The 12641-nt window shown below is 39.7% G+C and overlaps 1 protein-coding gene across 4 annotated transcripts in view; it reads left to right on the top strand.

Annotated features, from left to right (window-relative positions):
- The window catches only part of LOC119653107 (steroid hormone receptor ERR1), a 246955-nt gene extending 234863 nt beyond the window's left edge, over positions 1 to 12092 (top strand). For all 4 annotated transcript variants that reach the window (XM_038057627.1, XM_038057625.1, XM_038057626.1 and 1 more), the window contains 6 exons: positions 1082 to 1210; positions 1276 to 1385; positions 1454 to 1551; positions 1721 to 2358; positions 2431 to 2603; positions 10763 to 12092. In XM_038057627.1, the coding sequence (XP_037913555.1) occupies positions 1088 to 1210; positions 1276 to 1385; positions 1454 to 1551; positions 1721 to 2358; positions 2431 to 2603; positions 10763 to 10925 (1305 nt within the window). In that variant the 5' untranslated portion in view covers positions 1082 to 1087 and the 3' untranslated portion in view covers positions 10926 to 12092. The remainder of the gene's footprint in view (positions 1 to 1081; positions 1211 to 1275; positions 1386 to 1453; positions 1552 to 1720; positions 2359 to 2430; positions 2604 to 10762) is intronic.
- The last annotated feature ends 549 nt before the right edge of the window (positions 12093 to 12641 follow it).

Below are 12641 nucleotides of genomic sequence, written 5' to 3'. Positions count from 1 at the left end.
CTAACTGCCACAATTGAGAAGGGAGATCCATGACGAATCACATTCTCAACCAATGCTGCCTCAGATGTCCATGAGGCGGGACCTTTAGGCTTCCCATTCTGGCTTGGCAGACCCAGGCCATTACCAAAAAGCCAAAATGACTAACGGTTCCGTCCAGGGCAGAGGCAACTCTTCAGACGCTGCCTCACCTTTGCCCTGGGAGCAGCGTGATCGAAAGTGACAACAGGTGGAAAAACGCTCCTTTATATCGTCGCAAAAACACGACAAGGTTGCGAATTATATTAAACTAAACCGCCAGTTGTTTTAGTCTAAGCTAAACTATAGTTGGGTACTTGTTTAGTATATGCGAGATCCTAAGTCCACATCCACTTGATGGTGGATGGTTTTTGATTTTTGAATGCTTGGGTGCTATGCCCCAAACTAGGGATCCGTGGACCAAAAAACCTGGGAGTAAGTTGCTCCCCATTTGGTCCGGTCCACCATCATGTGCAAAGTCCAAGTGAAGAAATATGGCAAAATTAAAAAAAAAAAAACTAATGAATGAAAATCTCTACGAAACATAAACATAAGAGAAAGAAAAAAATATATATATCCTTTCTTTCAAGTTGTGATATTGGATGATTTAATAAGGGACCGCATTATTGCTATGCTGGCAAATGTCAATCTTTTACTTTTCAACCTGTTTCATCTGTCAACAGAAATTAGTTCATCAATTAGGGAACATAAATTTCTTGTTGTTGCGCCGCTGAAGATTCTTCACATTGAATATGTTTCTGGAACCCGAATCACAGATCTACTCCTTTAATTTTACACGTTATTGGAAAGTCCTATTATTATTCAACTTGTGAACTAACATATTTTTCGCTGCTTTATAATGAACGCTTAATGGTCCTACGTGTCGAGCGCAGCTTACATCTGATTTGGTAAAACAATTAAAAATATTAAATAAGCATTTTCTCCCACAGTAGCAGAGGCAGAGGCGAGCTTTGCTCGAAATATAATTTTCATTACAATAAATAAATAAAAACATACTTAAAGCATAACAAAGTTATATTAAGTCGACTTTTATGTGTTTTTTCAGGTTTCCATGATGACAGACGGCTCAATCAGCCGAGTGAAGCAGGAGATCGAGACAACGTCATGTTGCAGTCCAACGCCTTCCAGTGGCAATCAAATTCAGCAGATAGTGTATAATAATAATAATTCACAAGTAGGTCAAATCAAAATAATTTACAGTTATAGAGGGTAATATATTCTATTTATTTTTAATAAAAGGCCTCACCTGGATCTCCTGACCGACAGTTTTGCAGTTCAACAACAACAACGCTGGGCGAAATATGCGGCGATTCAGGAAATCAGTCGTCAATGAAAGAAGATATTCCCAGGTACTGCTCTATTTTATGTACCTAGAACCTATGTTTTAATATCAATATACGTTATCATGCCTTTTCAGGAGGTTATGTTTAGTATGTGGTGATATAGCATCAGGCTTTCATTACGGGGTGGCAAGCTGTGAAGCATGTAAAGCTTTTTTCAAAAGGACCATTCAAGGTAATACATTTTAACATTGCTTGGTCTTGTAGTTCACAAAATTTCATTAAATGAATTGGGAATGTGAGCAGTAGATGATTTAAGTGGATAAAATTCGAATTTTGGAGACTTTTTCGTAGCTTTGCAATTTGTTAGTTTTTACCCTAACCATATATTCTCCTTCTTCCAGGAAACATTGAATACACTTGTCCAGCAAACAATGAATGTGAAATAAATAAAAGACGACGGAAAGCATGTCAAGCGTGTCGATTTCAGAAATGTTTACTAATGGGCATGCTAAAAGAAGGTGTTCGACTCGATCGTGTTCGAGGTGGACGGCAAAAATATAGACGAAATCCAATATCTAATGCGTATCAGATGCAAGTACTTTACCCATCAACTACAACCAGCCCCACCTCACTGGATGATATTAAAATCCTAGAAATTCTTTCCTCATACGAACAGGATCCCTTAACCGTTAGCGACCTTCCGATCGGTCCATTGAGTAAGGATGTCGATGATAAAACTTTGGTTTTCGAAGATAAACCGAAATGTGCTGCCGATGCGCATGAAACGTTGAGTATAATGAGTGAACTTTATGATAGAGAGTTAGTAGGGGTGATTGGTTGGGCGAAACAGATACCAGGTTTTACGGACTTGCCATTAAATGATCAAATGAAATTGCTTCAAGTTTCATGGGCGGAAATTCTGACGTTACAATTAGCGCATCGTTCAATTCCTTTTACGGGGAAATTGTATTTTGCGACCGATTTTTGGCTTGATGAACGATCTGCTAAAGAATCTGGTACTACAGATTTTTATTACCATGTAAGTTTTAATCAGGATAAAAATTATAAGTTCGAAATTATTAATTTCTTCTCAAAATGTTCTTCCAAATAGTGTGTGCAAATTGCTCAGCGGTTAGAGAGGTTGTCACTGAGGAAGGAGGAATATTATTTACTAAAAGCTTTAGCTTTGTCCAATTGTGATATTCGTTTGGACGATCATTTGATGTTAAGGAAATTTAGAGATTCTATTTTAAGTGCGCTCAATGATTGTGTCTATATATTAAGGTAAGCAATTCAATTCTTTACTAGTTAAAACTTAGGTTAAGTAGTGTGAGTTAAGAGCACATATGTTTGGTCCATTTGCTTTCAACTTTATTTCAGAAAAATATGTGGCATGAATGGGGTGAATTCTGGAATGTTAGTTTTCCAATTATCACCTTTACTCCTGAGGGTTTGTTTCTTAACAATAACGAACAATTAAGGAGTCTGATGTTATCGGGAATTTTATCCCCAACGATTCCATTAAGGGTATAGAAACTGGAAAAAGTATAAGAACTAGGAACTTGCAACTAAGAAGTTCTCTTAGAAATGAATCTAATTCAGTTACCCGTTTAGCATCCGATTCTATGGAGATCAAATTAAGTCACCACATTACAATACCAAGTGCAAAGTTATGGAAAAGAGTATCTAGTATAAATAACATTTAAATATCAAATTATATTATGCAAACCAAAGGAACTACACTTCGCCCAGGTAGTGCACCCATCAATGCAAATTTTAAAGAGTACAATAGTTCGTCGCACGAAGGACCTTGAGTTAGTATTCAACCCAAACTTTGTGCCTTCCTTCTAATTCATAGTCATTTGGCCGAATTCCACACCTTTCAGATAAGGAAATAGAGAATCGGTCACTAACCACAAGCAGGTATAGTATCGGTGTTATTAAACAGCTTAACTGAACACATTATCTAGGGCTTTGTTATTTTTCTAAATTTCGATTCAATCGTGGTTTTGCGCCTTTCATATAACGGACTTATTTTATTTTTTATATAAATATAAAAAGTCATCCAAAATTAACTATGTACTCTGTTAAAACTTTTCTTCTACTGAGTAAAAAAAAATATGTGACGTGAAATTCTATATGTATTCCACTCATTTCATAGCTGATGTGATAGGAAGAGGAAACACTTTTCTAATTACAAGATGGTCCGTAAGGTATTAAATTTGCCAACTCTTCTCGATCAACCATTCATGTCTTGTATCCTTAAATAAAATAAATTCAAAAGGAACTGCAAACTGCAAAGCTAAGTGGAACTGCTGAAACTAACAAGGTCTATGAAGTCATGTCTGTAAAAAATCAAAATACTTCAACTCATTAAAATTGTTTGTCGAGGTTCAAATTGACTGAAGAATTCTTTCAACCTTTAATGTATTTTCGGCAATCACGGTCGTATAAAATACCAGAATACTAGCAATCTAAAGCTTAACTTTATATTTGAAAAGTGTAACTATTTGGTTGCCACAAATCCCCTATATGAGACATGCACACACCACTACCACATCTATGCGAGGTCGCTGCCGGTTCCTAGGAATATGCTCTTGCTCCTCCCCGACGTTCCGAAAATCTTGCACTCTTGTTTGCCCGTGAAGGAATTGTCGTCCTATCCACGGCACTTCCACCTTCTGATCCCGTTGAGGAGAGCCGTCTTCGTTTTCGAGGAGGGCGAGGAGGGCGATCAGACCCGAGTCTGCAAGAGACTCATTGGAAGCGGCTCTCGTCACGAAGCCTCACCGGAAGTGATATGGTGTTATAGGAATCGGGATGGTCCTCTGAGTGCATATGTTCCGGGAGAACTCCTGAGGGGTATGTTCTCGGCCTGGTTCTTCGCGGTTGACCCCCTTGTGGGAGCTTAATGGTAGTTGTGTTTGTGTCCATATTGCGAGCATAGCTCTTTGTGAGCTCAAGCGTGAAATTGTGCCGCAAAACTCCTCCGGGTCTGTAGCTCTCAGCAGTGGCATAGGTGTTAGAAAGGCCAACCCACTGGTATGAATGCTGACTCTGGATCGAAATATATTGACAAGAACCATTAGCGATGATACGTCTTTTCCCTTGCACAATATACCTCTTCTCCACATTTCCCATACCTTTTGAATTTATCGTATTGATTGATGCATGTTGTTTCAAAATGATCAAAATTGAGGCATCTGAAGCACCACTTTTAAAGTAATCGCTCCTTTAGTCGGCACACGCTGATTTTGAGGGGAAGCTAATAATAGCTGTCTCATGAGACTGCTCTATTCCGCTAAGATTAAATTACTCCTTTAGTGCAATACTGTGGCTCCGTGAATTCTTTAAACGGGTTATTCAGGAAGGTAGAACACCATCTGACTGGCAAGAAAGTTCCACTCCTCCAATTTGGAAAATGAAAGGGAGTCCAGCAAAATGTTCAAATTACCGTTCCGATCCGGTTACTCTCTCATACCATGAAGATTGTTGAACGCATTCTTGACAACCGTATTCTCAAAATCGTTGAAATAACCTTGAATCAAACCGGATTTGTCAAAAACTGCGGAACTACTGACGCAATACACGCTGCGCGATTACTCATGGAGAAACATCATGAGAAGCAACGCCATCTATACATTGCATTTCTGGATTTAGAGAAAGCGTTTGACCTTGTGCCACACGCACTCATCTGGTATGTTTTACGACAACACTAGTGCCAGAAGAACTCGTGCGCTGAGTTCAATTGCTCTACAATGATCCGAAAAGTAAAATTCGAAGTATGGCGAGTGTATCAAAACCACTTCGTGTCTGTGTTGGTGTTCATCAAGGAAGCGCCCTCTCACCACTCCTCTTTGTTCTTGTTATGGACACCGTCGCACGGGACATCCAGCGTCCTATATACTGCTTTATGCAGATGATGTTTTCGTAGCATCTAATCGCAAAAATGATCTCGAGCAACTTGTCCCAAAATGGGATGATGCAACACAGTCTCACATTGAATCTAAATAAAACTGAATTTTTGACGACCAAACCCCATGAAACAAGCACAATCACTGTCAGCGGGAGTGATCTGCCAAGAACTCTGCGATTTAAATACCTCGGGTCAGTGCTATTAGCTAATGGAGAACTCTGTTATCAGGCTGCTTCACGCATTAACACAACCTGGACGAAGTGGCGTTCCACAACTGGTGTTCTTTGTGATCGACGTATCAACGAACGTCTCAAATCTAAAATTTACCGCAATGTCGTACGACCTGTTGCCCTCCATGATTCTGAGTGTTGGCCGATTATAAAAGACAATGAACGGCGTCTTGCGGTAATGGAGACGAAGATGTTGCGTTGTACGAGTGGCGTGACACGTTTTGATCACATCCGAAATGAGGATATCCCAGATCGTTATGGGGTTACACCAATCGTGGAATAATTGCGAGAGAGGCAGATTCCAGGGTATGGTTACGCAATTCGCGCTAATGAGAATTCACTTGCCAAGATTGGTCTGAACATCGACGTCGATGGTAAACGACCAAAAGGCCGGCCGAAACAACGGTGGTTTGATACGCTGGATGGGAATTAAAAGCCTCGAGATTGCATCCAGATCAGGCATTGGACAGAGCCAAATGGCGAGGCCGATCATGACGAGCCGACTCCGCTTGTGAACGGGACAAAGGCTGAAGAAAAAGAAGAGAAATGCAATACAGATATCTTCCCGTGATGTAATCTCTTGTAAGTCATTGCAACCCGGCTTTAAGTTCCGTTTGCTCACCTCAGGCATTTGTGACCTGGCCGGGAAAACTATCCGCTGATTTCTCGCTTCATTTATTTAATTCCAGTGGCAGATCCCCTTGCTATGTCCGTCTGATGGGGCACTGACTATCGCCTGAGTGCATCAGTTCCGGGTCCGCTTTCTACTTTTGAAAGACATTGGTCTAGAACAAATGTATCGCATATTTCTGGAAATATTATTTCTAGACGGATCTTCGTTTTTTCCTTTCGCTAGTTTTGGTACTTACCTTTGTCCGTTGCCCGGGTTTACAACTTTTTGATTCTTCACTGTTTGGCGATGTTGAGGACACAACGGAGAGATTACAAACTTTCACTCGCGGCTCAGCTTTCTTCGACAAAGACACTTTTCCCCATGGTCGCTTGTTTAAGCTTAAAGTGCTCACTAATGTGTATGGGTATGTTCACCCTCAGGAAGACACACCACTGATGGGAGATCTGCCAACTTCACACAGGATGTATATATATTTTATCTACAACTTCTCTTCATAATACCGGCCGGGATGATCGTTTCGCTTCTGAGTGGAGTTATAGCGACATTCCTATGTTCTGGTGTGTTCAATGTGCGCGTCGTTTTTACTGCAAGTAGCATCGGTACGAGTGTTATTACGTTTTTCCATTTCGATCAATCTTTGGCAAATACAAGCGTAAGTGCATTCTTTTTAATAGCGACTGCACATGGTTTTTTGTACTTTTGGCAAAGATTTGGCTCTTCTATATTCGTTTTAACGTAAATTTTCCTCTTTTGTTTCCTTTTAAGTTGACTCCTGATGGTTTACCTTTAAGCGGCAGACTTCCGCTCTATTGCGCACGTGTTTTATCATCTTCAAACTGAAGAAGGAGAAATTATCCCATCGGACGGCGGTCCCAAGGCAATAACTTTTGGTTAAATCTCGAATGAAGATCTCAGAGCTTGTTTTGAAGCACTGAACGCCGAGTCCATTAAGGGTACGAACTTGTCCCTGCACAATTGAAAGAATATCGCCCCAAAAATTTTACATTTCAGTTCGAGCATGTACTCTACGACCTTAGTGCATAGGTTGACTTTCATGGATGGGGAAAAGTGAGTCAAAAAGTTCAATATCAAAGGTATACTCGATGTAGAGTAGGATTCGCGAGAATAAAAGTCATAAAAATAAAACTAGGTGGCTTTCTCCTTTTAATAGTTAGTAAATACGTATTTCGAGAGCTACTTATTCTCTTCCTCAGTACTTAAGCTAGGGTAGGTAGGGTAGGGTAGGGAAGCTTAAGTACTGAGGAGGAGAGTAAGTAGCTCTCGAAATACGCACCTGCCTAGTTTTATTTTTATCTAGAAGAACTACAAGCATCGGAACGATAACTATTTTAATGAAAATCATGTTTAATTCTGCTAGAACAGCAAATGAATTTTTGTTGAACACTAAAGTAAAGGTAGCTCTTATTCCCGTAAATTTGGTCTATAGGTTTGGCAGCATCAAATGCGTGCCAAAGATACCCAATCCTCTATCCAAATTGCGAATGTTATGAAACTAAATGGAAAGCCAGAGGAGAATACTATGCTAATACTAATAACTTCGCCATTATTTCACTACAAGAAATCATTCAAATCAATCACAAACCGTTCTCTAAGTATCTCCACGGATATCACCTAATCGGCAAGAACAGAGACGATGGCTTCGGCGGGGTTGCAATTGCGCTTAGCAAATATATTAGGTTTTTATTAGGTTTTTAATCTTTTGATAACCGAATAACTTTGAGTATATCTACCGCCATCTACTTCAAACAGCATATTTAAACAAGTCACAGCCCCCCTCCTCAACTTTGTTGACAGTAAACTTAGATGAGGTGAGTTGTCATGGTGACTCTACTGGCTTGGATTCGACACTTGTCTAATCCAAACTCCATCCGAATATCACGGCTGAACATATCTATTATTCGCAACAGACTTCTAAGATGGTTGTCAGTCCCAGCATACAGCTTGATGTCATCTAAGTACATCAAGTGTGTCAGTTCGCACTTAGCACGTAGGCCATACTTTATTGCAAAACCATGCCCTCTAGCATCATTCAGTAGCCGTGAAAGGGGGTTCAGTGCCATACAAAACCAAAGGGGACTCAACGAATCCCCCTGGAAGATGCCCCTCCATATACGGATGGGCTCTGAGGTATTAGCACCCTCAGATATTTGCACTGATAAGGTGGTATGCCACCCCTCCATGACTGTCGCCAAAAACTTTATTTGTATCGGATCAATGCGATACAGATGTAGGATATCGATTAGCCAGGTATGCGGAACGCCGGCCGTCGAAAACCTTGGCATAATTGATATAGTAACTAAACAGGTCTCTTTGGCCTCTAGTTGCTTGTCCTACAACTACCGAGTCAATAATGACTTGCTCTTTCCAACCCCTTCACCTCAGCTGCAGGTGCGCATTGACCCTTCCACTAATAATGAACGTTATAAATTTGTATACGGTTGGTAAGCCGGTTATCGGTCTTGTGTCCGCGGGGTCCTGCACCGTGTCCTTCTTAGAGATAAGGTAGGTAATCCTCGCAGTGAGGAAGGGTGAAAATTCCTCCGGCCGACTCATGACCTCATTTATACTGTGTGCCAACCGACTATGTAGGTTGGTAAATTTCTTATACCAGAAATTCTACACCCGATTTATACCTGGGCCCTTCCAGTTCTTCAAGCTGTTTATGGCTCGTCGAACTTTCTCTTCGGTAACATCCGCAGAATTCATGCCAGGCGTATTGGGATGGCGGGTGCCTTCGGCGGTGATCCACTCAGTATGCTCAGCATGCTGGGCGGGTAGCCATCAAAGTCCACCCCAATACTCTTTCACTTCCGTCACCGAAAACTGTACTGTCTGGACGCTTTGTTGAGATTCATTGAGGGATCTAAAAAAGCTCCGCTGGTTCCTCGCGTATGTTGGATTTTGAACATGTCTGGAATGACTTTCGCCATACCGTCGTAACGGACTGCATATGACACAAAGTTTCTGCTTTAGTGTGTCCAGAATTTCACTGGGGATGGCATAGTTTCTTCACCCGTCTGTTGGCATTGCCAGTGCTGATCTGAATCAGTCTCGCAATGTCCTGCCTTAGTAAGTCCCGCCGACTTTCCAGACGAATTTTCCATGGTGGATCTCTTTCGTCACTCAAACCAATAACACGAAAGCAAATCTTCTGACCGTGCAGTCTTATAGCCGTATCTGCACCACAATACACAAGTGATTGTAGTTGCAGCAGCGACATATCAGCACACAGCCGAGATGCAATCTCATCATTGATTTGAGATAGAATTCCCAGAGTTGCTGGAGATGCATAGAGCCTGGTCTATGCAAAAGATCCATATCCGAGAATTCTATACACGCTCTTTGGAATTCGTCCCAAAACTCAGCGGAAACTTCAGCCGGGCGGTGGAGAAGAGTGTTTCAGCGAGTACTGAAAGTGTTGCCTGCAGTGCGGCGCGGTGTTGGTGATGCCGCCGCCTCTGCCCCTATCGACTCTCGTTCACCAGTTTCTGCGATGACCTCAAGTCAAACACGCTCCCTGATGATGGCCGAGATTGTGTCACTGCGAGTTATAAAGCGGTACTGGTCTGCTACTCGCTGCAGAGTCACGTGCGTGAATTGCGTCAAACGCTCGACGAATTTCTGGTGCAACAAGATGCGATAAGATGTTGTAGTCGCCCCATGGATGATGAAGAGGTTTATTTCTTCAGTCCACTTCATCCGCTGCCTACGCGAACCTGCTGAAATGGTCGCCACAGATTGTGGCGAAACAGTTGCAACAGGCAGAGCAATGCTCCTGGTCGTCGTGGCGCCTAGACTTTTAACCGCCCCGCGATTAGCGGTTTCGACGCCATGTTGCCCATTACTCCCGCCGGTTATCCGTACCGGACCTTAAATTCCTTCTTCCTCTCATAGGTGGATTTGCATTTTATACCTAACTGCCAAGTGTGGGGATAGCTTCCTCAATGAGTAATCTACAAGTCTGCAAAGTTCCTGCACTTTCCTCACCTACCCCCTGATCCATCCATCCCTCCTCCTTTCACAACCGGGCTTGGGACCGGCTACGGCGGAGTTATCATTATTATTATTATTAAGTGTGAATGGTAACCATACAATAGTAAAAGAGCGGTCACTCACCTTAAGTATCTTTTATCGGACGAGGTTCTGCTGCGAAAAAACTTTGGTGATTAGCATGAAAATTTCGCAATATTTACTCGTATTCATTCGGGTTTTGTAGAAAGTTTTCTCTAACCTTGACTTGCCATTGGAAGTTGGTAGTTTCCTGTCGATGATAATTCCTTGCTTCGGTGTTATTTCTTGTTTCAACGTTGATCCAGTTGATATACGATATAATGAAAAAAAAAACTTTTAGTAGGCTTGGAGATATTTATGAAATTTTAGTTCTCGATTATCATATTCTGCCCACTTAGAGCACTCTTTCCTGCTTGCATTGTAGGTTGTAAATATCATTCTTTTATGCACAATCTAACCCAAATACCAAAGTTAGTTTTGACCACTCCTTGGTGGCCGCAATAATTGTAATATTGATGAACAGTATCAATAAAAGTCGGTCACTTCTATGGAATCTGAATGCGTGGGATGCTATGTGAATGTGTTCCTTGTTCATTGAATTTTTTGCTCACCTATCGCCCTATCTTTCCAGGCATAACCTAGCAGTATCACACCAGCAACAATTACTATTACTTCTACCATCACTGCGGCAAGCAGATCAGATAATTCGGAAATTTTGGGTTAATATATGTCGTGAGGGTAATGTAACCATGAATAAGCTTTTCGTTGAAATGCTTGAACCAGTGTCGAGATGAAAAATAAAATGATATCATGTAATTGGTAATTAATTTTAAAAGTAAAATGTATTTTGTAAGAGCGACAACACGACCATTTTATTTTTAATTCAAATGTAAAGTTTTACATTACATTTACGCATAATACATTTAATTACACTAAATGGTTTTTATTCATTACTATTACTTTTGAGAAAGAATCATGAACGTTTCATTTGGAATCTCGTTAATTGGGTGATGTAAGTTAAAATTTCTTAAAGTTAATTTGTTTATTAGTGAAATTTTTTAAAAAATTGTTCTTGGTTAATTGTACGAATTATTGGAATGTAAATGATGCAGAAAACGGAAGTGAAGTAATTTGCAAGAAAACATTAGATGAATGTCGTGTGATCCAGGGGTTTCTTGGCTGTGTATAGACTAACAATATTAAAATAAAGAAATCAATAATTACAATAACGATTAGATATGTTAACGACTGCTATTACTTTTTTTGGTACGGTGAATCGGTTTATTGAAACCATTAAGTTTTGTCATTATTGTCATATTGCTATTTTTTGTTTCTCATACAGAATGAGCTGATCATCATTTTATGTGCACCACTTACGCGAAGATCTTTCCATAGTTTTAATACAAATAGGGTTTCCCTCTATGCATCTTATATTGATCATACTGACGATTATATAAAATATCTACGATTGTATGCCTGTAGACGGTGCATATAAACTGGGGTCCCTACAAATGATTTGTTTGGCTTAAAACGGTGCCCACCTTCAAGTAATTAATTTGAAGCGATTCAGCACTACCATATCCAATCATTTCCGTTGATATTATCCACTATCGCATATACTTCAAACAGCAGTTTATAATTATTAAGATCGAATTCAGCCAGCAGCAAAATGCACATCTGTTAAAAAGCATTTACAAGTATAAATCTAACTAATTTGAAAACAAGGAAACTGAGAAAACTAATAACTTAGCTTTAAGATACTATTCCACTTAGATACTATATGTACAACACATCATTTTTTAGCGTTTGATTAAATATAGTTTTACAACTTTAAAGCTGGCCAATTGAATACGAAAGCATTGTATTTCATCATGTTGTAGGTTTACTGAAATTAGAGAAGTATGTTTGAAAAAGTTGTCAATTGTAAATGAGTTGAAATATATTAGGTAATTTTGTTTAAGGCGTTGAATTTGTTGAAAATATATAACCAAATTGCAGAATTGAGAGAAGAAAGCTTTTATGTGCATAGTGCGAATGTTATGCGAAAAAGGATAAAGTTTTTAAAAACAAGAAAGGAAGGTATGATAATCTGTTGTATGAATAAAGTATGTAAAAATGTTGTGTTAGTAGGCGGTCCTCTCGATTAAAATGTACTTTTTCACCGATATGCATTCCTATACATGACACATTAACTAGCAACTGTTTTGTCATTAAAAAAAGTTTCTTCAAAGAACTTTCATATTAGTATCATCCTTCAAACTTCAAACTTTTTTAAAAAAAAAGCATTGAGTGGAAATTGGGAAGGTAACGAATAGACAGAAAATTATTATTCCTTTGCTCAGAACGATATGTAATGAAATCTTTCGTTTCTAAAATATTCAATATGAATTTGTTTCGAATATCTCTGCGCAATCGTCTTTCTTAATTCTGACTGTATCAAATAAATATATCGATTTCTTTCAATTTCTAAAATATTAGTGGCTTGTAGAGCGGCGTATATTTCGCTTTAT

Source organism: Hermetia illucens, chromosome 3 (genome assembly GCF_905115235.1).
Source record: "Hermetia illucens chromosome 3, iHerIll2.2.curated.20191125, whole genome shotgun sequence".
NCBI classification, from domain to species: domain Eukaryota; kingdom Metazoa; phylum Arthropoda; class Insecta; order Diptera; family Stratiomyidae; genus Hermetia; species Hermetia illucens.
This window is presented reverse-complemented; position numbering and strand designations above follow the sequence as displayed.